General features: G+C 36.2%; 2 protein-coding genes and 1 long non-coding RNA gene across 6 annotated transcripts; 1 reads left to right on the forward strand and 2 right to left on the reverse strand.

Annotated features, from left to right (window-relative positions):
- Window positions 1-42: 42 nt before the first annotated feature.
- Window positions 43-5,296, reverse strand: LOC125857682 (splicing factor-like protein 1). 2 transcript variants are annotated; one of them, XM_049537293.1, is made up of 2 exons: window positions 2,845-5,296; window positions 43-324 (listed from the first exon to the last, which is right to left on the reverse strand). In XM_049537293.1, exon 1 carries the CDS (start codon window positions 5,188-5,190, stop codon window positions 2,875-2,877), a length of 2,316 nt encoding a protein of 771 aa, XP_049393250.1. In that variant the 5' UTR covers window positions 5,191-5,296; the 3' UTR covers window positions 43-324; window positions 2,845-2,874. The 2 variants fall into 2 exon arrangements, with proteins under 2 accessions (XP_049393250.1, XP_049393249.1); XM_049537292.1 differs by lacking the exon at window positions 43-324 and adding an exon at window positions 1,257-1,395.
- LOC125857683 (splicing factor-like protein 1) lies at window positions 43-24,215 on the reverse strand. Of its 3 annotated transcripts, none has more exons than XM_049537295.1 (2): window positions 21,841-24,215; window positions 43-324 (listed from the first exon to the last, which is right to left on the reverse strand). In XM_049537295.1, exon 1 carries the CDS (start codon window positions 24,174-24,176, stop codon window positions 21,870-21,872), a length of 2,307 nt encoding a protein of 768 aa, XP_049393252.1. In that variant the 5' UTR covers window positions 24,177-24,215; the 3' UTR covers window positions 43-324; window positions 21,841-21,869. The 3 variants fall into 3 exon arrangements, with proteins under 3 accessions (XP_049393252.1, XP_049393253.1, XP_049393251.1); XM_049537296.1 differs by lacking the exon at window positions 43-324 and adding an exon at window positions 1,261-1,395; XM_049537294.1 differs by lacking the exon at window positions 43-324 and adding an exon at window positions 20,779-21,068 and having other exon boundaries at window positions 21,841-24,214.
- LOC125857684 (uncharacterized) lies at window positions 4,730-24,047 on the forward strand. Its single transcript, XR_007445693.1, has 2 exons — window positions 4,730-4,910; window positions 23,906-24,047. It is a non-coding gene; the product is annotated as an uncharacterized LOC125857684 (long non-coding RNA).
- Window positions 24,216-25,374: the final 1,159 nt, after the last annotated feature.

The following is a 25,374-nucleotide window of genomic DNA, read 5'->3' on the forward strand; positions in this document are numbered from 1 at the left end:
AATCCCCAGAATTAGTGGTGAAGAAGCCAAAGTGGAGAGAAACACACAAACTGTCAGTGATTAGTCATCAAGAAAATCCAACAAATCATTAAAATAAAATTTGAAAAACAATGCTGGAAGGCAATCCCCAGAAACGAATCCTACAAAAAGCATAATTAATGTCCATAATCCACTGATTTAATGCTCCAACACAATCTGGATGAACTGAATGTCTCATCTCTCTGCATAACAGTACAACAAGGTTAAAGATGTGAGTCTGAAACTTCCAACAACTAAGTCATGGCAAGAGGGAAGAAATCAGGTGAAATGCTCCAACACATCAGCCTGCCAAAATATTACAACATTAACAAAGGAGAAGCGTTAAGAATGAAAATCATCCAGTAACAAATAAATTATGAAATGCTCACTGCTTCAGAAAAAAATAGTTAACAGAAAGGGGAAAGAAAAAGGATGAACTAAAAAGCAACCAAGTATTCGTGGGACGGAAACACGCTTTAATATAGATACTTGCAATCAAGAAAATTCCATATCTTTCAAGAATTCATGAACATACAAACCAATACACACATATTACACATATATATATATACATATATATATACATATACACATATATATACATATATGCACACACACACACACACATATATATATATATATAGAGAGAGAGAGAGAGTTAGGTTGCTGGAGAACAGGGCCGGCTCAATGCCTTTGAAAATAAGGCATCCAAATTAGAGGGGCCCAATTTTTTGTAAGACTCTCTATTGGTCAAGTTTGACTTGACACTGAGTTTAAGAAAATAAAGAAGATTTTTCAATTTTGTGGTCCTAAATTAAAGTTGTCAAATATTCCAAAATACCGTTAATCTTGTGGCCTTGAACATGCCGGGTGTAAAGTTAAAATTAAAGTGTTGCCAAAAAAGGAAAGGAGTCATTCTTTTTAAAAAGGGAAAAGGCTAAATATGCCATCGAACTTTCAGAAAAGGCTCATTTATGCCATCTGTTAAAAGTTTGGCTCATCTATGCCATTACCGTTTAAGAAAAGGCTCATTCATGCCATTATTTTTTAACAGTGGTTTTGTAAAACCATTTTTACACGTGGCCAATTATAATTCGGCCACGTCATTATCTTTTTTAATTAAAAAATCAAAATTCTGAACAAAAATTGAATTAAAATAACCCACCCAAGTNGGCAATCCCCAGAAACGAATCCTACAAAAAGCATAATTAATGTCCATAATCCACTGATTTAATGCTCCAACACAATCTGGATGAACTGAATGTCTCATCTCTCTGCATAACAGTACAACAAGGTTAAAGATGTGAGTCTGAAACTTCCAACAACTAAGTCATGGCAAGAGGGAAGAAATCAGGTGAAATGCTCCAACACATCAGCCTGCCAAATTATTACAACGTTAACGAAGGAGAAGCGTTAAGAATGAAAATCATCCAGTAACAAATAAATTATGAAATGCTCACTGCTTCAGAAAAAAATAGTTAACACCCAAAAATTGAATTAAAATAACCCACCCAAATTTTAAAAAATCCCTATAAGAGTAACCCAATCCTTTCATTCACTTTTAATCTAAAAACCCTAACTAAGAAAAGAAGTTTCTTCACTTCTCCAAGGACGGCAAACTCTTCTCCTTCTCCGACGAATTTTGCACTCTCAAATGTGATCAGGCATTTCAGTTTGTTTTATTAAGGGTCCTGCTATTCTAAAGCACTCTTTGTAATACTTTTTCCAGATATAAATCCATGCTAATACTCAAAATCAGAAAACAGTGATTGCTTTACTGGGTTTGAAGCCCACTGAGAAAGAGAATAAAAGCCACGGCTTATGCAATCATTTTTGGTAATAAAATTAGATATTTGGTGCTACCCTGTAAAAAGAATATATATAAATCCAGGCATAAAGTGAAAAGAATTCTTGTTTACTTCATACCATTTCCTTGGGTGCTTTTTAGATTGAAAAATTGAATTAAAGAATTGGGTTACTGATGGGTTATAGGGATTTTTTAAAATTTGGGTGGATCTTTACTTGGGTGGGTTATTTTAATTCAATTTTTGTTCAAAATTTTGATTTTTTTTATAAAAAAAATAATGACGTGGCCGAATTATAATTGACCACGTGTAAAAAATGGTTTTGCAAAACCACTTTTAAAAAATAATGGTATGAATGAGCCTTCTCTTAAACGGTAATGGCATAGATGAGCCAAACATTTAACGGATGGCATAAATGAGCATTTTCTGAAAGTTCGATGGCATATTTGAGCCTTTTCCCTTTTAAAAAAGACTAAAAAGGAAAGGATGTCATTCTTTTTTAAACGGAGGGAGTAATAGAATTATTAAAGTTTTTTAAAAAAAATTGTAAAGCCTCATTCTAATTTATTTGTCTTACATTTCTTTTTAGTTCGTTTCAAAAAGAATGATTCTTTTTTTCAAATTTTGATTTTACTTTCCACCCAACATGTTCAAGACCATAATATTAAATGTCACTTTGGTGTATTATGCATATCATAGTTTAAGACCATAAATTCAAAAATCTTCTCTACTATCTACTATTTATTCCGTGTCGAGACAAATCCAACAAACAATTGAAACAGATTGAGTACTATTTATAGAAAAAAAGTAAAAAAAACACTTTGCATTCTAAAAATAATCTATACATTAAGATAGCTGAATAGAATTTAAATTAAAAAAATTAAAAAGAATCAAAAAATTTAAGTTCTCCAATTTAAGATGCAATTTAAGATGTATACATGTGTAAATGCCTGAAAGGTGAACATCAAAGAGCATGACAAAATAGCAAATTTGAAAACAGATTTGGTAAGAGATTTCCAACCTAATAGTGCAGGGTGATACAGCAATTGCATCATGACTTCATTTCTGACATGAACTTCTCATATTCTGCATCCGCACAATAAGCAGGGTTCTCCGCTGATGATGGAGGTGCATGAGTTGGTGGATTTGGAGCCCAAGGAACATTACTCATACCCTGTGAATAGTTCCCATTGGACTGGGATGCAGATGGAGGAGGAGGTGGTGGTGCGACACCATAATAAGATGGATAGCTGTATGATGATGTTGGGTATGCAGGCTGAGCATTAGGTGGCATTGCTGTGACAGAATTGCCATACACACTCTGAGATTGCATTCCAGGAGGATAGCTTTGCTGTGCCTCACCAGGAGATGTATAAGTTTGTTGGTTTTCACCAGAAGAAACTGTCTGAGCAGGGGCACCAGAAGATGCTGCCGGAATTGAAGGAGGATACTGCATTCCATATGGAGGGATGGGTTGACCTGCGACAGGAGGATACATGGCTGCGCCAGGAGGAGGAGGTGGGTACTGGGCATATGGCGGAGGCACAGGTGGTCCCCATGGAACTGGAGCACCAGGTGGGGTATAGCTACCAGGGGGAGCATTGCCAATGGGACCATCAGCTGCATACTGCTGGGATGGATATGCGCCCATGCTCTGATTAGGAACCGGATATGAAGGCATTGCTGGAGCAGGTCCTGGAGGCACAGCAGGCTGAGGCGGCTTACCTGCAACTCTCACAGCAATGGTTCTTCCGTCAAGACAGTGGCCATTCATGCTAGTTATAGCACTATTAGCTTGTTGAACATCCGCAAACTTAACAAATCCGTAACCTTTACTCAGACCACTTAGACGATCCTTTATAACTTTAGCCATTACAATGGTACCAAAATGAGAGAATAAATTGATCAAACCGTCATCTTCAAGAGTAGGTGGCAAGTAACCGATGTACAAGTTTGTCTCGTCAAACTCCTTTGGCTTTAGTATACTTGACCCTAAGCCAGGATGTGAACTGGCACCAGCACCACCAGTATTATTATTGCTTGCCCAAGGAGGATTGCTTCCTGAGTTTCCAGAACCAAGAGCTAGCGTTGCTGGGTTTTGCTTTGTTAATGATTCAGGAATGGTACCTCCCAACTCTGCCAGAAAATTCTGATACTCATCATCCATTTTCTTGCCGGTAGTATTTTTCACTGGACAGTCGATAGTAGGATGTCCCCCATCACCACATATTTTACACAGAACGTCGCTCTTAAAGGTGGTGGTGCGAGAAGGACATGCATACTGCCTATGCCCTGGTTCACCACATAGCCTACAAAACTCCTCATCTCTAATTGTTCCATTCAAAGCAGCAAGTTCCTTAAGTTGTTGCCTCTTATGTTCATTGAGCACTTCATCAACAGGCTGCAAGAGCTTCTCTACCATAGCCGCAGCAGCTTCAACAGACTCCTGGTTCTCAGCTTCCACTAACACGTGTAAATCTTCATTGTCGGCAGGGTCAGGTTTTAAATTCCCCTTTTGCTGGAACCTACCCTCCTTGATTGACCCTTTGCCTCGAATTACAATCTTTGCTCCCGTCTCCTTTTCCATCCTCTTCTGAGTATTCCCTCTTGGACCAATAATCAGCCCAATAAAATTATAACCAGGGAACTCCTTCATGGGAATGTAGAGCTTCTTTTGAAGCTTAGGAGGCCTATAATCAGCAGGAGGCTTAAAAGCAGGGTTCTTCTTAATGATTTGTGATATAATCTCTTGTCTCTCCCTGTTCAACTTTTCTCGTGCGCGATATTCCCTGGTGTTTATACGAATTCCCATATTATCATATATAGGTTCAGGCGAAGGCGACCTAGCACCTTCAGGTCTATCATCTAAGGGCATACCCGATTGCAATTTCCTACTAATTTCAAGTAATCTACTATTAAGAGCTTGGATTTCAGGATCGAACTCAATACCTCCAGTGAAATCTTTCATGAAATCCGGCAATTGAATAACGGGTTTGGGCTCATCATCAGCCCACCTTGACTTCCTCTTTCTTCCGGTCCCACTCCCATCACCGCCGCCGGTCCCATCATTGGTTGATTCAGTGGGAGGTGGGTCCCAACGGCTTCTCCGTCTCCTTCTACTGCTGGTTTCTTCCTCACCGCCTGATTGGTCCCTGTCAGTGCCGCTGTGAGTATTTGTCAACCCGTTTTCCGACAATAACGGCCTCTGAATCTCGCGCTTCAGAGTGAATTCACCTACTTTTTGCTCCTCTGATGCTTGATTTGGACCGGTATTGTCAGAAGCGTGAAGTTGGGCATCATATGAAGCTAGGTTTTGTGATGAGTTGTGATCTAGGGTTTCAACTGAGGATTGAGATTGGTAATCCATTGTACAGAGATGCCAATTAGGGAAGGCAATATGGAACAGGGCGTGTATTTATAGTCTTGACATTTTGTGGTCGTACCAAACCACATCCAAGTAGGTTTGGGTTTGGATGCTATTCTTCTCCATCTCTTCCAATTTAAATGTCACCACATTTTACGCAAGTAAGTTTACCCTACCTTTTAAATAAATAAATGAATATAAAATAATTTATTTTGATTAATTAAACTGATTAATGAACATGAATTAATAATTTAGTTTTCAATATTGGTCAAATTTTACTCTATTATTTTTTTAGAGATTTGTTTATGGGCGTGCATTTTAGGTTAAAGAAACTTAAAAGGCAATATTATTAATAGTTAAAGAAAGAGATTTTATAATGACTCTCTTTAAACAGAGAGTATCTGTCATTCATATATTATAGTATTTACATCAGATTTGAAATACATGAGATAGACTTTGCATGAGAGTAAAAGCACCTAAATACTAGCTAACTAGCATTCAAAGGATAATTCAAACTATAGTGATAAGACTATAATTGTTTATCCTTAATATCCCCTATCAAGTTCAACGGTAGTGTACATATATTGAGCTTATCGCAGAAATGAATAAAAAAAGATGAGCCAAGTGCCTTTGTGAAGATATCCGCATATTGATCTTGAGTTGGAACATAACGAATAAACAACAATAAGCCTTGCTCAACTCTTTCATGAATAAATTGATAATCCATCTCGATATGTTTTGATCAATTGTGAAAAAATGGATTGGTACACATATAAAGTGCACTTAGATTATCAAAGAGGAGCACGAGTGGCTTGGTGCAAGTGACACCAAATTTAAATAATAGATTCTTGAGCCAGGCCACTTCGGTCGTGGCAGAGGCAAATGATCTATACTCTGCATCGGTGCTTCCGTGACAACCACCTTACAAGATTATCCCTTAGAAAATTTGTATAGCCATGGTGATTGCGACGATCAATAATGTCGACAACATATTAAGCTTGAAGAGGCTAATCTAATGATGGAAAAAATTTGGAGACTAAGATGAAAAGTTCCCTTAAGATAGCGCAAAACGTGTTTAATTGCATGCCAATGAGATAGCTGAGGATCATGTATAAACTAACAAACTCAATTAACAGGATAATAAATTTTTGAACGAGTAATGATGGCATATTGCAACGCACCAATAATACTACGATATAAAGTGGCATCTGGAGCAGGCGGTCCATAATGTGTGAGAGTAAAGTCCACATGGGTTCATAATGGTTTAGCATCTTGAAAGTGGCTATGCTTGAGGAGATCTTTAATGTATGAAGTTTGAGATAGTAGCAAAGAACCATTGTGATGCCAAGAAAGAAACTCAGATTCTCCAAGTCCTTAAGGGAGAAAACAGAGTTCAAAGTAGTTGTAAAGGTGGAGATAAAATTAGAGTCATTTCTTGTAAGAATGATATCATTGACGTAGATGAGAAGGTAGGTAAGTTTAGAGCCACGATTGCGAACAAATAGGGAGGAGTCAGTATAACAACTCTGAAATCCCTGTTGCACAGAAAAAAATCAATTTTATAAACTAAGCTCAAGGAGATTGTTTCAACTATAGAGTACTTTTCTTAGGCGATAAACGTGATGTTGAGGACCGACAAAGCCAGGGGGATGAGACAAGTAAAAAGCCTCTTGAAGATTGCTATTTAAGAAAGCATTATTAACATCAAGTGATTTAAGTGACCAACCGCAAGCAAACGCAAGTGATAAGACCACCTGAATGGTAGTATGCTTCACAATCAGGCCAAAGGTATCAAAATAATCAACACCCTCTTCTTAGTGATACACATGATATACTTTATACGACTCTATTTTCCAATTAGCATGTCGTTTAATTTTGAATATCCACCTGCACTCGACAATTTTGACATGAAAAAAACATGGCTCGAGGAACGAAGTGTCATTACGAATCAAGAAATTATACTCATGTGACGTGATCTCACACTATTCAGGAGATGAGATTGCTTGCTTATAGGTTTTTGTTCCATTGGAGAAGAGGAGAAGGTGGTCTATAGTATATAAGAATGTCTTGGCTTAAGCAGAATTAGTTTGTGCTCTAGTAGACATGAGGTATATAGAAGTTGAGGATTAACGACGGTAAGAAAGGGTAGAAGATGGAGAAACAGAGCGTGGAGAAGTGGAAATGGGAGACAGAGAAACAGATGGATTCGGTGGTTCTAAGTGTTGAGAGGTGGTAGAAAAGAGAGGCGATAAAGATGATGGTGTACTGGATGAAAGGATTGAACTATCGGGGTGTGAAGAAATAGACGAGGACACAACAAGGACTAAAAAATGGTCGGTTGATAGTGACACAACCTTGAGTGTGGGCATCCGGGTACAATCGAGATATTTTTCCAGTTAAACACCTCAAGAGTATATCTGATTATAGTTTTTCACAGTAGATAATTATCTTGTTTAAGTGTAAAATTAAGATAAGGTAAAAAAAACTTTTGTTGTTTGATCCTCCTAATAGAGCACAAGTAGATTGTTTGGCTCAAGAAAATTGATTTTCAAAAGCCATAAAGAGGGAATAAAAGAATAAGAAGTAGGAATCGCGCATTGCTCATATATCAAGTTAAAGAAAGAGATTTTTATAATGACTCTTGTTAAACTAATAGTATCTTCCATTTATATATATAGTATTTACATCATGCTTGAAATATATGAGAGTAAATCTCCTAAATACTAGCTAACTAACACTCAAAGCATAATTCAAACAATATAGTGATAAGATTACACTTGTTTATCCTTAATATTATACTGTGGTAACTAAACTGTGCAACCAATCATGTAATATTAGGAAACTATTTGGACTCAAACTCAACCATTGAAGAGTTTCATTCTATCATAATATCACTAGTGTGATAATATATGAGTCTAAAATTTATATGACGTCATTATGAATATTTTATTACACCATCAAGTTATCCTAAGAATATTTATACGTAAACCTCCTTAAAACATAAACTCTAAAATCTTGAAATAAGACACATTATGTCAGACCCGAGTTTACACCCTGGATGTGACCGGCACTCGAGAATCATTGTTGGTCCCCAAGCAAACCCTCATCATGGCTGACTACAAGAGAAAGACTAACTCAAGCATACAAAAGCTTAAAAACTGAATAAAATTCATGAAACTCAAATACAAAATTTAACTCAAATGATTTACTTTGAATATAAATAGAATATTCAACAAGCCAACAATAGGCAACTCAAGTCTTTAAAACATTTAATAAGATAAATGAAACATATTTCTCAAACTCTATTGTCTATCTATGAAGCCTCTAAATGAAAAAGATAGAAGTCGAGATAAGACTCACGACATCCTAACAAAACTGAAAAGTAAATGAAATCTTCTAAAAGCAAGTAGGCTCACCATAGTTAACTCGAACTTCATGTGGTATCAACGAAGCTCTGGTTGATGACCCTGAATACATGTATTTGCGTCATGAAACGATTCAGGCCAAATGGCTCAGTACATGAAATGTACGAGCATGAAAGGGAAATTCTAAAGCATAAACATAAGCTTGAACTTGATAAAAAGGAAACATACTTACCTCTTCTCAACTCACTCAACTAAACTCAACTCAATAATAAGATACTCAACTCAAACATTAGATACTCAACTTAAAGGTACTCAACTCAAGATACTCAACTCAAGATAAAGCAACAATAAAAGATGCGATATATGGAAAGCTTTTAAAATAATAGATAGAAACTCAATGTATTGAAAAATACAATAATAACTCAGTTTGTATATAAAAATACAATATAACTCTGTGGGAGTTTCTCTAATCGACAATCATCACTATGAGCTATATGATGATACATCGTCTCGCTCACGTTGCCAGAACTATCCTATACCTTGTCGGGGTATAAAACCTCTCAACTAAGTGGATCCACTAGTCTATGCTAAAAAATATGAATGAATCATCTAAAAAGTATGAGCCTTTCTACCCATGTTGGCTATATGGTTTATGGAGACTTGAGTTATCTGAACTTGTCCCCATATCGGTGCTCAATACTACTCCCAAAATGTAACTAGCTCATATGTTTAAAAATATAACTTTTTATGTGGTTTGAGATTATTACTCAAAATATTTCTCTTCAAAGAGATGGTACTCAAACTGCTCAAAACTCTTTTGGAAATCTCAGTTTCCTCTCATCTTAAATGTAAAAACATTTACTCTTGGGAATACTTAGTTCTCATATATCATTTTAAAGAAAATGAACTCAGCTCCACTCTTCCTCAACTCAGTGCTCAAGTCTTTAAAATAAATTTTAAAACAATTTTAAAAAAGACTTCTTAAAATAGGGTTCATGCAGAATTATAGACGTGAAGAACTCAATACTTGGAACTCAAGGACTTCAATGATACTACTCATTTCAAAAATACTCAACTCAGAGGGTTTATGCGGAATTATGGGCACAAACAACTCAACTCAAGGATTTCATGATACTACCTCATCTCAAGAATGCTCAACTCATAGGGTTCATGCGGAATTATGGGCATGAACAACTTAACTCAAGGACCTTCATGGGTAACATATTATAGTATCATGACTAGGAATATAATCTCAAAAGGATTGGGAACTCAATACTCAAGATGTAGAACTCGAAGATTCTACTCCTCTCGAAGACACTCAATGTATGAAGTTCATGTGGAATTTATAAGCATGAACGACTCGACTCAAGGGTCTAAAGAACGTTATGAAAGTCATGCATACAACTCTTCTCATTCTCATACTTATTTCCTCAAAACTCAGTTCAAATCGATAGTTGATCTCAAAGGATTCACAATTGAACTCAAAGACTTTCTTGAACTCTACTCTTAACTCTCTCTTGAATGTGAATTATGAACTCAAGAGTAATGGTTCATGATACAAAGGATCTCGTGATGATAAAGTAGACTCATGAATACATTATCCTCATTCTCATACTCACTTGCTCGAGTCTTGAAACAAGTTATTAGAAATTGTAGAAGACTCCTCAAAAGACTCAAAGGGGCTTTCTCAAAGTGTTCGGAAGAACTCTCAAAACTTAACTCTTAACTCTACCTTGAATTTGAATTATGAATTCAAGGTTATGATTCAAGTTATGAATGATTTCTAGTGATTAGATGTAGTTTGGAGTGATTAGAATCAAAAGGGAGTGAAGATACACTTTAAAAGAACTCAAACGGAGCAACTGACTACAAACCCTCTAGATCATTTTTAAGTTAATGCATTCATTTTAGCATTTAGCGCATTCATATAGCGACCCCAAGTCAATTATGACTTGTTGGCACTGACTGTTCGGTCGGCTGGTCGTTCGTTTGGGTTTTTTTGTCTGTATCCCTGTTTTGGAGCTTCTAAACCTTGAAAAGTTGACTTTAGTCAAAATATCAGGTTAACGACCTCAAAATGGAATTCTGACAGTTCTATCAGCTTCAGAATGGCCAAGTAAGGGTAGTAGCATGGTTAGCACGAGTATCGAGGCCTTTGGTGCGAGTTTAGACCATTAAGCGTTTTAGCATTTGAAATTTGGCCTAAGTTGACTTTGGTCAACATTCTTGGAAAACGCGCTCAGATGAAAATTCTGTCAGCGTGGTTAGTTTTGGAATGTCGAGTTTGGTCTAGAACGACCTTTCGTTCGCTTCCCGAGGCTCGCTGTGGAATTGGCTAAAAATGGTCTTTGGGAGTAAGACACACTTTTTATCGAGATGACCTCTAATGGAAATTTTGATTGCTCCATTGAGTCTAGAATATCGAATTTAGTGGGGTACCATAGTCCGTATGCGCGCATGCGATTCCGAACGAATTCCGAGTACCCCGTCGGAGACTTTAAAAAAATAGCCAAAGTTGAAATATGGTGCAGCCCTTTTAGCGACCAGATTTTGGGCTTTTAATGACCAGATTTTGGGCTTTTTAGCGACTAGATTTTGGGCTTTTTAGCGACTAGATTCGTCTTTCAACTTTCTGCCCTCATTTCAAAAGTGTGATATCTTGAGCTTTAGAGCTCCAATTTGAGTGATTCAAAGCTCCATATTGTGGGGATTTTCGTAAAGAACACTTTGACGTGGTTAGAATTCATATTTGAAGATTCGTTGGAGGTAAGAATTATGTTTTAGCTGCTGCCATAACTCATTTTCGAGCTCAATTTTTTTGGGGAATTTTGGAAGATGATTTCTTGGCCATTTTAGGTCCGAATTTGGTGATTCAAGAGTCTAGAATGTGGGGTTTTTTACGAGGATCGTCTTGGTGTGGTGGGTTTCAGCAGTTGGGACCTCGTTTCTGGTAATTTCTTGTAAATAGCAGTTGTTATTCTTGTTTTTTTAGCGTAATTTGGGTTTTTCATTGCATGTTCGTGTTGTCATTGTTTCGAGCCCCGAATTGTGTTCCAATCTAGAACAGAAGTTCGGGGAGCTGTTTAGAACCTATTTTTGGAGTTAATTCTGAAATTTCCGGTGCAAGTCCCACTTTTCCCATTTTTGACCCAAAATTGGTCTGCCTCTATTTCTTGCGAATTTAGTGTCTAAACAACCGTAACGACGTTGTTATTCTATTTTTGACAACATGGCAGCGATCTGAGGTCGTTCGAAAGGGAAAAGCTCTGGCGGAGTAGTTTGGAGCGCGTATGTTCAACCTACGGGTAGGCTATGACTTCCCTATCTTAGATTGAGCTCGAGAATATGATTGGATGTTGATTAGTTGGGATTTGGGATGGGTAGTTATTGAATTATGCATAGGTGTTTAGAAATCATATTTTCGACCTATTTCAGGAATTATCGGTTAACTGTGACCATGCTATGTGTTATTAATTGACCCTTTTTGCTATGTGGAGTACTTGTATGCTTGATTACTGTTTATTTGAAGCATGTTGGGCCTTAGTTTAGGTTTGACTAGGGCTTGCCTTAGAAATGCATGATTCAGAACTAATAGGCCTTGGTTTTACCTCGACATCGCTCGGTTGGCTTATATCTCTGTAGATTGGTGTAGCAAACTTGAGTCTGATAGTTTGGGCCTTAGCTAGGTGATAGTCTTGCTCTGACGATAGTTATCCATATTTCTCTGATACTACGACTTCACGAGTTACGTCGGTAATACCAGGTTCCGCGATTTGAATTTGATTTTTGATTCAGTTTCAAGGACTTACATTGATTGGCTAAGTATGGACGGCGTTCCACGGACATTTATGATTATGGATCAATTGGGAATCTTTTAGCAACTACATTAGCACCTTTGTCGGGCATCTAGATCCAAGCTCCGGCCTCGACCTTATTGATATTTTCGAAGAGCATCCGGTTTAAGGTCTGGTCTCGATCATACAGATATTTATATAGAGCATCCGGTTAGAGGTCCTGCCTCAATTACTTGATACTTGTTATTGGTTACTTGGGTACTTCTGTAGAACATCAGGTTAGAGGTCCGGCCTCAGTTACTTGATACTTGTGATTGGTTACTTGGGTACTTCTGGAGAGCATCCGGTTAGAGGTTTGGCCTCAGTTACTTGATACTTGTGATTGGTTACTTGGGTACTTCTAGTGAACATCTAGTTCGAGGTCCGGCCTCCGTACTGTCAGATTATACTAATTGGAGTTGAGGTTCTGGTTCGATGTTCTCCGGTCTTGAGTTCTCAAATACAGTTTTATTTAGTTATAGTTCTTTTGTGTACTCGTTGGGCTTATTGGGGTTCGTTCGGATTTTTATTTAAACTTGCGCACAAGTGTACCTTCTAGGCTCATGGGGGTCCAGTAAGGTGTAGTTAGCTTATAAATTACTTTAGTTAGTTCTTTCTACACTCGTGTGCATTCCATTGTTTACTTAGACTTCAGTTCTTGTCCCCTGTTTGTGCTATTCATTCTTTTCATATTGCTTTTACTTTTCAAGCACAGTTGGCCTATGATGCCTATTGGGTACTTGTTGTTTTGGTACTCATGCTACGCTCTACATCTATTTTCGTGATGCAGGCCCGAGCACCAGTGGCCAGCGTTGATATCAAGCTTGGAGCAGTTTGATCTGGAGACAAGGGTGAGCACATGGCGTTTTGTACTATTTCAGTCTCCATCTGTATATATAGACTTGTCTTTTACCTTTCGAGACAGTCCAGTTTATGTGGTCCACTTTTGGGACTTGTACTCGTTTTGTTAGTAGCTCTGTACTAGTGACTTCCAGGTTCTGGGAGGGATCTTTATTTGTATATATATATTTTGGTTTGCTTCCGCCTGTTTATATTGTTATCTTAAATTTTGCCCTACTCTTGTTTAGTTTCTGCCCTCAGACCCATTACTTGTTGTTTCGGGTTACGGGTTGGCTTACCTACTGGTGGGTTATAGTAAGTGTCATCATGACTCGAGAAATCGGACCGTGACAAAACTGGACGGGGCAAGCAATCCTGGCCCACTGAGTGGCGCGGGGCACCAGTCCTTAAACTAAAGAAGAGGATTTGGGGCGTCTGGGTTGGCGCAGGGGGCCAAGCCCCAACCCAGAAAACCCGACGAATTTTGTTTGCTCGTTTTAGGACCCTTATTCGCCTAGAATCGAATGGTTTCTTCCCCAATCACTTAGAATCAAATACTCAACGTATGTACCTACTAATCTACTCAAAACAACCCTCAAATCACTAACTTTGATCTCAATAATTCATCAAAACCCCAACAAAACAAGATTTAGAATGAACTTCAAGAACACTTATTAAGAACTCAACATACTCAAACTTATGGATGAAATTCGTAAAAGAAAATCATGATTGGCATGTGGGTGAACGAACCCGACACTATGAAAACTTACATACCTCTTAGGGATCAAACGCATGGAGAAAATCCGCAACAAAACTCAAGAACCTCGACGAACGCCTTGATTCTTTCCTCTTTTCTCCTCTTTCTCTTCTCTTCTCTTCTCTTCTTGAACTCTCAACTAAAACCCTAGGCGTATATTAGGACTATAAAACTAAACCTAATCAGATTAGACCCCTAAAACCTTACTAAAAATGAATTAAATTTGATTGGGTAAGGAAAAGACCAAAATACTCCTTACTATTTTCGGGTAACTTTCCTTATTGGGACAGCGCGACTTCAAACGGGCATACCTCTCTCATACGAGCTCGAAACTTAGCAAACTCGGTGGCGTTGGAAAGATAATTCAAAGAACTTTCATTTGATATCTTATGGGCCACCTAACTCATCTTGTACTGAAAGTTAGGGTCGTTTGAAGTTGACCCAAAACTTAAAGAAACTTAGGAATGACTTGAATGAACTCTCGGTAGTTCTTCTTGGAACTCAAGGTGCTACATCTAGTGATCTTAACACTTAAGAAATTTTTAATTCCTTGGTAAAATCTCACTCCCTACGAAGAACGATTCAAGTCTTAGTTCAAAAATTTTTTGGAGTGTTACACATTACTTGCTAATATAGGTAGAATGTATATATACAACAATATATCTAATAGGTTTTCCCAAAGTAATCTAGTGAGGATGAAATGTATGGAGACCTTACCCAATCCTTGTGAGATAGCGAGATTATTTCTATAGACTAGAAAACCCCGGTCCCTTTTTATACAAGCATAATTCAGAATTGTTAATGGTGCAATTGATATATTTGACTACTCTACGTTTTAATTGATGTAGCTGATAATTACTTACAAGTTGGAAATTGTGATGAGGGTGTTGATAAGTCTGATTCAAATTATTCATAGGGATGACAAAGTTATTGACCATACGTAAATCAAATATTGTCCACAACTGATACGATGTCTCAAGTCATAAAAATATGTGCATAAGGTAAAACACTTCAATCATAACAACATCATAGAAGAAGTAAAGAAATAATTATAAATCACAGTATTTAACACAAAATAGCATATATGTCCTAGTAACTAGTAAGTGTTTGCCCTACATCGTACTAGGTATTTAAAAGTAAATAATACAAAAGTTAAATTATAACATCAAAAAATCAAATATTAAAAAGGTTACAATATACTTTCCTTAAATACGTGAAAATTCCTCAACCTAGCACAGTTTGAATTTCCAATTCAACGGCCTCCAACAATTTCAATAAATACAAATAATAAAAAAAATGTGTCTAATTAGAAAAAAGTCAACACGATCAAATATCAAAATAAATTACATGGATGGGTCACTATAAACTTGTGAATTCAATTCTATGATCGACTTTTTGTCCAATTTTATTGTCAAATCCCTAAATTTTCAATTTAGAAAGTTAAGTTAAAACTAATTCAAATTATAGTTTAATCTCATGATTTCCTGGAAATTACACTAAAATCAAGTATAACATTTATAGGGGCTAGAAAATTATTACCTTGTATTTGCTATAAAAAGGTTTATGTGTTGGTCAATTTCATGCCTTATTCTTTGCGATAGCAGTTGAGAAGCACAAATTCCTCTTAATTGATCAATACTTCAACTAACTCTTCATGATAACAATGTTTGATCTCACAATCATGATACAACAAACACTAATAATAAATTTATAAATTTTATAATATGATTCAACAGGTGACAAAAAATTTCTGAGCTCTCGAATTTTCACCTCAATCATCTTAACAAGTTTCAAAAAAATATACAAATTTATCCAAAACTTCAAAACACGAGCTTAATCATATTTTAACAAAAAATATCTGGAGTTAGTTTATTGCAATATAATAGCTCTAAGAAAGTGTTTCAAGGACTAAAAGGGATGTGTCCACTTAACATATGCTACAATTGTATTTAGAGATAAAAATAAAAAACACACCTAAACTATTTAATTTTTTTAGTTTCATACCTAAACTATTAACAATGTGAGTTTCATACATAAACTATCACTAATTAGTTTGAGAAATACACATCTCTCTTTTATTACACTCTCATCATGATGTATAATACACTCTCTTTTATTTAAAAAAAAATTGACACATCACACTCCACATGGATAAAACATTCCACCTTGATAAAAATTAAATAAATTATTAGTTTTAGTATTTGTATTAGTTAAAGATTAAAGTATTACTATTCCCCACTCCACCACTTCCTCTCACCTTACCCCCTCCCCCCAACTTAACTTTTTAGTTTTTTTTAAAAAAAATATCTTTTATAAAAGTTTAGTAAAAGAAGTTCTTACTCCATCTCCCCCTCCCCCCCCTCCCACCCTCCGCAACTCCTTCAAATAATAATTTAGATATTATTTTAATATTTTTTTANCCCCCCCCCCCCACTCCGCAATCCCTTCAAATAAAAAATTTCTCGTTTTGTGTTATATATATATATATATATTACTTGTCGCAAGACTTTTTTAAAAATAAATTTTTATTTTTGTTATATACGGTACGCAAGTACAAAAAATATTTTTCTAAAAGTATATGTATGTATCTAACACATAAATATGTAAAAAAAAAAATAGGAGCGGAGGGTAAGATGAGATGGAGTAGAAATTTATTTTTTTACAAAAATAAAAATAATATCAAAATTTCTTTTAGTAAGGAGGGGAGGAGGGGTGAGGTCTGAAATTTTTAAAAATATTTTATAAAAGAAATTTAAAAAATAAAAGGATGGGGGGCTTTTCAGGGGTGGGTTGGGTGAGAAAAATATTTTAAATTTTATTTTTTAAAAAAAATAATTATTTTTTTAGGGTAAGAATACATTAATCTTAAGCTTTTCACTAATATTAGTAGTTTATTTAATTTTTGTCAACGTGAAATATTTTATCCATGTGGAATGCCATGTGACAAGATTTTTACAAATAAAAGAGATAGTGTATTACACACGATGTGTGTTTCTCAAACTAATAAGTGACAATTTAGATATGAAATTCAGACTCTCAATAAAATTATTTTGCTCTCTATAACTCGTAACTCGAAAATGAAATCTTTAATCGAAGAATCTCAATCATCTATAATTCTGTCCTAGCCCATATTAGGTTCATTAAAGATAATGTGTTTCAATAGTATTTGATGTATATTTAGGATCCTATGTAGTCAATTTTTTTGTTTTCTTTTTGTTTGGGATGCTGAATTATGTGATTTCTTCATCTGAAATTAAATTAATGGAGAAAATATTTTTTTTGTTGCCTAATTAAGTCTTCTATATGTCTGTAAACATAGGTGTACAATATAGAACTTAAAATCGGGTCAAATAAAAAAAATTACTAGTGTTTTGATTTGACTTGATTTCATATTGAAAAAAAACCCGATTATACTAGGATTGATTTGATTTTAACTAAAAAAAATCAACCCCAAACCAAGCCAATTTGACATTATCTATATAATTAAAAATTTTCATCTTTTACATTAAAGTATTTACTTTGATATAATTTCTAACCATTTCTTCTATTTTTTCATAGTTCTTATCTTTTAACTTATTATTTCAAGTTTGATACTTCGAATTTTAAATTGTTCAATAAAGGTAACTCTAATAAAGCTCAAATCAAAATCAATTTAATACTAATACTAGCAAAAAAAAAACAATTCAGCACTAAGTGGGCCGTTGATACAAAGATTAATAATGTAAGAATTAGCAAGTTGAACATTGAATACATGTTCATTAGTTTTACATTGACTCAACAATTAAAATACATAATCTAATTTAATTCATTAATATTTAGTTATGTGATTAATTAACACTTATTAATACTTATCAAACTTATTTTAGCATAATTTAATACTTGTAAATTATAATCATTTCCATTATAACTTATTCATTTACAAGATTTCAATTATTATTTTTTGTTTAATATATTGATTTTATCACTTATCTCATATTTGATGTTATTCTTTTAAGAATCACTTTAGATAGTTATATTTTGACAAGACTAGAAAAACATTTAAAACACAAGTTAATTATATGTTTTTCTAAATACTTTATCAAAAAAACCTCCAAATTTTACTAATTTGATTTGATTTATAGATTTAGAAATTCAACACAAACGATTTAATTTGATATTTGAAAACCCCAAACCAACTCATGCTAAACGAGAAGAATTAAATTCAAATTCATAAAATAATTTGAACTACATTAAATTTAAATATACCAGGTGTAAATATAAGATTTTCGTGGTGTAAAACGGGCAAGTATCGACCAAACTAACTCACATTATACGAGTGTTTTAGTGCAATTACCCCATAATTATAATCGACTAGTTACAGTGACATCAAGTTTTTACTTGTGGAAGCAATTATTAGACAACGCCATCCCTCTCGGAAAAAACTTATCCCCACCGGGCGTTTACACCAAGCCATTGCAATTTCCATTATTACGTGATTTAATGAAGTAAAACACATGTCAATTAATTATGGTTAAGTAAAATGAACTATAAGTTTAAACACATGGCATGCATGTATTGACTTGGTGTAAATACCCGGTGCGGGTAAGTTTTACCCCCATCCTCTCCCTAGTTCAATTGTGTTATGTAAGTTATAATTTAGAGGCGGGATGGAACTGTCGTGCATTCTGACAGTACAACAAGCCCGATACATGAAATTTCTTAAGAAGAATTTGGCCTGCATTACATCTTTCCAGGCATGAAGAGCAAAGAACTCTATTGGACACCAACATCAATAAGCAGCCAGCAGCTAGCTTACCTACATCAGGAGACAAATAGAACTAACAAGAGACCTTCTGAAATGGGGGGAGCCATCCCTGCTGCTATCCGTACTACTAACAACCAACTTAAAGAAGTTAGTCTAGAACGGAAGGATTAAGAAACAAAACCATTCAGCAATAGTAAACCTATATCCAAAAATACCAATGCTTAACAGAAATACTAAGCTTCCATACATTATCCAAACTCACCATACCCAGGCTAAAGTTCAGCTACTCAACATCTCAAACCCCAATACAGCCCTATGCAAAAATATGATCCACCACATCAGAAGCTTGAATAGTCCTACAATCTTGGCCAAGACATTTATTGCACAAAGCAGCAACAACTAGTACACCTCAACCCCAAGCAAGATGAGACACAAAGCCCAAAACTCAAATGACAAACTCCCAATCACCATGACAAAAAGTTCATGATTCAAATAACTTAAAAAGGAAGTTAGAGCAAGAACAAACCCAAATTCAAATGACACACAAACCAAGAGAATCAAGTTGTCAAAAGTACCATGCAAAAATGTAACCCGTGCATCCACCACTAGGACCAATCAAGACTTACATCAGACAGTACAAAACACAAGGTAGAAGGGATAAAGCAGGACCAGGGAAAGGAAGGAAGAGCTGATAATATCTTAATAGCATAGGTGGCAGCATTAGATAACAAAAACAACAAGCCACTTCATCAAAGAGATAACTTAAGCAAAATGTGTTGCTAAAAATTCTAAAGGGAACCAGACAAATTGTAGGGTAGTATAATAACTTTTGAGTGATACTGCATACATGAGAGACTTTTGATTAAAAGTCTTTGAAAAAAATTGTAAGAGAACACCTAGACAATATAAATGTAAACCATTCTTTTTGATAGGTAAAATTTAAACTATTTTTATCCGCAAGCAATCTTTTGAATCCAATGAGCATCAACATTCTCCCGTATAGCAGAATTGCAGTTTTCAACTAATTAGAATGTTGAGACCAATTGATTCCAATGGACATGAAATTCAGATTACACAAATATTTGTCTCAAGAACTCCAGACATTGGTGGATCACAAACAGAAATATTAAGGCATTAATGAACATAGTTCCTAAGATGAGAACCCACAAGAAGCCATGTCTCGAGTTCCAACCAAAAATATCCACAGTTAATTTGTGAACACCTGGGGACAACATCCCATCCAACTTATTTCCCCAAAAATTACTAAATAAGTTAACATAAACAAATTACATCTCAAGAAAATGATTGAATGAGAGCAAAGCCCCGAAGAGCTAAAAGTAGAAAAACCACTTCTTAGGGAGATGTAGCTTGAAATGTCTGCAACTACGTTTTCACAAGCACAAAAGAAGAGTGGTACAAATATACTCATCCTCATAAGGTCTCCTGTTTACTATGTGATTCACCACTCTTCCTGCTAGTGCATTCCGTTTCTCTAAAACTTCCGAGCCACAAATCAAAATCTAAGAACCNNNCCCCCCCCCCCCCCCCCCCCAATAAAAGGTTCATAGCCAGGTTGGAAATGCCCTAGTTTAGCCCATCACATTTAAATGCTACTCATTCTCACTTCTCCCTGATGGGCTTCAGTTAATTCCCACTGCACAGAGAACTTTCTTGATAAACATCACAGAATCCAAAATAAAATTCAAATTAAGATACCCAACAGGATAAGTGATTTTAAGACACAAATCAGTCCAGCACAGGATAATACATTCCAACACAAGCATCTTTTCCTGTCACAATACATCTGGAAAATGTATCAGAACGAGTAATCAAGTTAATTCGTAGACATGTGAATGCAGTCATCACACTATCAAATTCACATACCCTGGGAACCTTCAATATTTGAAGATGCTTCACCTTTCGGGAGGAATAGCAGAGGCAAGCATCAGGCTGCTTTCTGAACTCTCAATAGTTAAATGACCCCAGAAAAGTAAAAGAGATAACCAAGTTAAAAGAGAAAAGCAAAGGAAATTAGTGGTGAAGAAGACAAAGTGGAGAGAAACACAAACTGTCAGTGATTAGTCATCAAGAAAATCCAACAAATCATTAAAATAAAATTTGACAAACAACGCTGGAAGCCAATCCCCAGAAACGAATCCTACAAAAAGCATAATTAATATCCATAATCCACTGATTTAATGCTCCAACACAAGCTGACTGAACTGAATGTCTCATCTCTCTGCATAACAGTACAACAAGGTTAAAGATGTGAGTCTGAAACTTCCAACAACTAAGTCATGGCAAGAGGGAAGAAATCAGGTGAAATGCTCCAACACATCAGCCTGCCAAATATTACAACGTTAACAAAGGAGAAGCGTTAAGAATGAAAATTATGAAGTAACAGATAATTATGAAATGCTCACTGCTCCCAAAAAAAATAGTGAACAGAAAGGGGAAGAAAAAAAGATGAACTAAAAAGCAACCAAGTATTTGTGGGATGAGCACAAGGTTTGAATATAGATACTTGCAATCGGGAAGAATCCCATATCTTTCAAGAATTCATGAACATACAAACCAATACACACATATTACGTATATATAGAGAGAGAGAGTCAGGTTGGTGGAGAACAGGGCCGGCAAAAATAAGGCATCCAAATTAGAGGGGCCCAATTTTTAGTAATAATAGAATTATTATAGGTTTTTTAAAAAAAAGAAATTGCACTGCCCCATTTTAACTTATGTCTTACTTTCCTTTTTAGTTCATTTCAAAAAGAATTGTTTCTTCTTTTTTTTTTGGTCAAATTTTAAATTTAACTTTCCACACATGTTCAAGACTACAATATGAAATGACATTTTGGTGTATTATTCATTTCTTAGTTTAAGACCATAAATTCAAAAATCTCCACTACTATTTCAAATTCCGTTTCAAGTCAAAATCCGACACTAGAAGAATAGACTTCAAATTAAAAGATTTAAAAAGAATCAAAATTTAAGATGTATACATACTCGCGTGAAGATGAGGATGTACACATGTGTAAAAAAGTGAACACCAAACAGCACACAGAGGAGACCAAATAGCAAATTTGGAAACAGACTTGGTAAGAAATTTCCAACCTAATAGTGCAGGTGATACAGCAATTGCATCATGACTTCATTTCTGACATGAACTTCTCATACTCTGCATCCGCACCATATGCAGGCTTCTCCGCTGATGATGGAGGTGCATGAGTTGGTGGATTTGGAGCCCAAGGAACATTACTCATACCCTGTGAATAGTTCCCATTGGACTGGGGTGCAGATGGAGGAGGAGGTGGTGGTACGACACCATAATAAGATGGATAGCTGTATGATGATGTTGGGTATGCAGGTTGAGCATTAGGTGGCATTGCTGTGACAGAATTGCCATAGACACTCTGGGATTGCAGTCCAGGAGGATAGCTTTGCTGTGCCTCAACTGGAGACGTATAAGTTTGTTGGTTTTCACCAGAAGAAACAGTCTGAGAAGGGGCACCAGAAGAGGCTGTTGGAATTGAAGGAGGATACTGCATTCCATATGGAGGGATGGGTTGACTTGCAACAGGAGGATACATGGCTGCGCCAGGAGGAGGAGGTGGGTACTGGGCATATGGAGGAGGCACAGGTGGCCCCCATGGAACTGGAGCACCAGGTGGGGGATAGCTACCAGGGGGGGCATTGCCAATGGGACCACCAGCTGCATACTGCTGGGACGGATATGCGCCCATGCCCTGATTAGGAACCGGATATGAAGGCATTGCCGGAGCAGGTCCTGGAGGCACAGCAGGCTGAGGCGGCTTACCTGCAACTCTCACAGCAATGGTTCTTCCGTCAAGACGGTGGCCATTCATGCTAGTGATAGCACTATTAGCTTGTTGAACATCCGCAAACTTAACAAATCCATAACCTTTACTCAGACCACTTAGACGATCTTTTATAACTTTAGCCATCACAATGGTACCAAATGGAGAGAATAAATTGATCAAACCGTCATCTTCAAGAGTAGGTGGCAAGTAACCGATGTACAAGTTTGTCTCGTCAAACTCCTTTGGCTTTAGCATACTTGACCCTAAGCCAGGATGTGAACTGGCACTAGCACCACCACCACTATTATTGCTTGCCCAAGGAGGATTGCTTCCTGAGTTTCCCGCGCCAAGAGCTAGCGTTGCTGAGTTTTGCTTTATTAGTGATTCAGGAATGGTACCTCCCAACTCTGCGAGAAAATTCTGGTACTCATCATCCATTTTCTTGCCGGTAGTATTTTTCACTGGACAGTCGATAGTAGGATGTCCCCCATCACCACATATTTTACACAGAACTTCACTCTTAAAGGTGGTGGTGCGAGAAGGACATGCATACTGCCTATGCCCTGGTTCACCACATAGCCTACAAAACTCCTCATCTCTAATTGTTCCATTCAAAGCAGCAAGTTCCTTAAGCTGTTGCCTCTTATGTTCATTGAGCACTTCATCAACAGGCTGCAAGAGCTTCTCCACCATAGCCGCAGCAGCTTCAACAGACTCCTGGTTCTCAGCTTCCACTAACACGTGTAAATCTTCATTGTCGGCAGGGTCAGGTTTTAAATTCCCCTTTTGCTGGAACCTACCCTCCTTGATTGACCCTTTGCCTCGAATTACAATCTTTGCTCCCGTCTCCTTTTCCATCCTCTTCTGAGTATTCCCTCTTGGACCAATAATCAGCCCAATAAAATTATAACCAGGGAACTCCTTCATGGGAATGTAGAGCTTCTTTTGAAGCTTGGGAGGCCTATAATCAGCAGGAGGCTTAAAAGCAGGGTTCTTCTTAATGATTTGTGATATAATCTCTTGTCTCTCCCTGTTCAACTTTTCTCGTGCGCGATATTCCCTGGTGTTTATACGAATTCCCATATTATCATATATAGGTTCAGGCGAAGGCGACCTAGCACCTTCAGGTCTATCATCTAAGGGCATACCCGATTGCAATTTCCTACTAATTTCAAGTAATCTACTATTAAGAGCTTGGATTTCAGGATCAAACTCAATACCTCCAGTGAAATCTTTCATGAAATCCGGCAATTGAATAACGGGTTTGGGCTCATCGTCAGCCCACCTCGACTTCCTCTTTCTTCCGGTCCCACTTCCATCACCGCCCCCGTTCCCATCATTGGTTGATTCAGTGGGAGGTGGGTCCCAACGGCTCCTCCGTCTCCTTCTACTGCTGGTTTCTTCCTCACCGCCTGATTGGTCCCTGTCGGTGCCGCTGTGAGTGTTTGTCAACCCGTTTTCCGACAATAAGGGCCTCTGAATCTCGCGCTTCAGAGTGAATTCACCGAGTTTTTGCTCCTCTGATGCTTGATTTGGACCGGAATTGTCAGAAGCGTGAAGTTGGGCATGGTTTAGTGATGAGTTGTGATCTAGGGTTTCAACTGAGGGAGATTGAGATTGAGAATCCATTGTACAGAAATGTCAATTATGGAAGGCAATACGGAACAGGGCGTGTATTTATAGACTTGACATTTTGTGGTTGTACCAAACCAGTATGTTTAGGTTTGGATATTATTCTATTTTTAGATAGAAAAAAGTGGGAAAAGAAAAAAAAAGAATTAGAAAAATCAAACATTATTTTATTTTACTTAAAAAGACTCAATATAGTGATTTTGGGTTATAATTGAGTAAACAAAAATTAATCCAAGATATGCTTGTTTTGGTGGATGGTTTTTTAAAATTCTTTTGGTAAAAATAAGATATAATCAAATAAATTGTACTTTTGGATTTAAGGGTATATATTACTTAAAAATTGACGGTAAGAATATATATAAATTTAAAGTATAATGAAGAATATATGCATATCAATTTTGAAATTTTGGAGGTATATTTGCCTTTCTCACTAACACTTTAAATTCTAGACTCAATTTGATCTCCATCTTTGCATAATAGAGAATCGAGTAGAGAAGTTCGTATCTATGCTTCTTCTCTACTTATGATCCTTCTTGTAGGTGTTTTCTTGTCTAGTTTTATTTTTGGGAAAATGGTCTGAAAAATATTTTAACTTTGACTGAAATTGTTGTTACGATACCAAACTTTATGGAGGACCTTTTACCCCTACACTATTTAATAGTGTATTTTAAAGGTATATATGTGTCACGTGGATATGTTACTATTTATAATTCTGCAATATTTATAATGTCCACGTGGGCACATATATACCTTTAAAATACACTATTAAATATTGCAGGGGTAAAAGGTCCTTTCCAAAGTTTGATATCGTTACAACAATTTCGGTCAAAGTTCGAATATATTTCAGACCTTTTTTCCTTTATTTTTTGTATGAAAAGTTCTGAGAAATTATTTGATGCTCGATTTTAGGTGGTATTGTTGATTAAAGTGTGGTTATTGAAGAATTTTCTTATTTATTGTTGATTTTAGGTTTGGATGGTATTGTTTTTTATGATTTTATTTAGATGTATTTTTCATAAATCTGTTAGGAATTTATGCGTTTTATGTTAAAAGAAGTATTTAGTTTTTTCTAGGGTTATACTTTGTTAGGATTTTTCAGAGATTTGTTTCCTATGGCATTACTTTTTTTTTTTCTCAAAGATTTGTTATGGGTGTGCATTTTAGGTTAAAGAAACTTAAAAGGGAATAATATATT

This window comes from Solanum stenotomum, chromosome 3, assembly GCF_019186545.1.
Source record: "Solanum stenotomum isolate F172 chromosome 3, ASM1918654v1, whole genome shotgun sequence".
NCBI classification, from domain to species: Eukaryota; Viridiplantae; Streptophyta; class Magnoliopsida; order Solanales; family Solanaceae; genus Solanum; species Solanum stenotomum.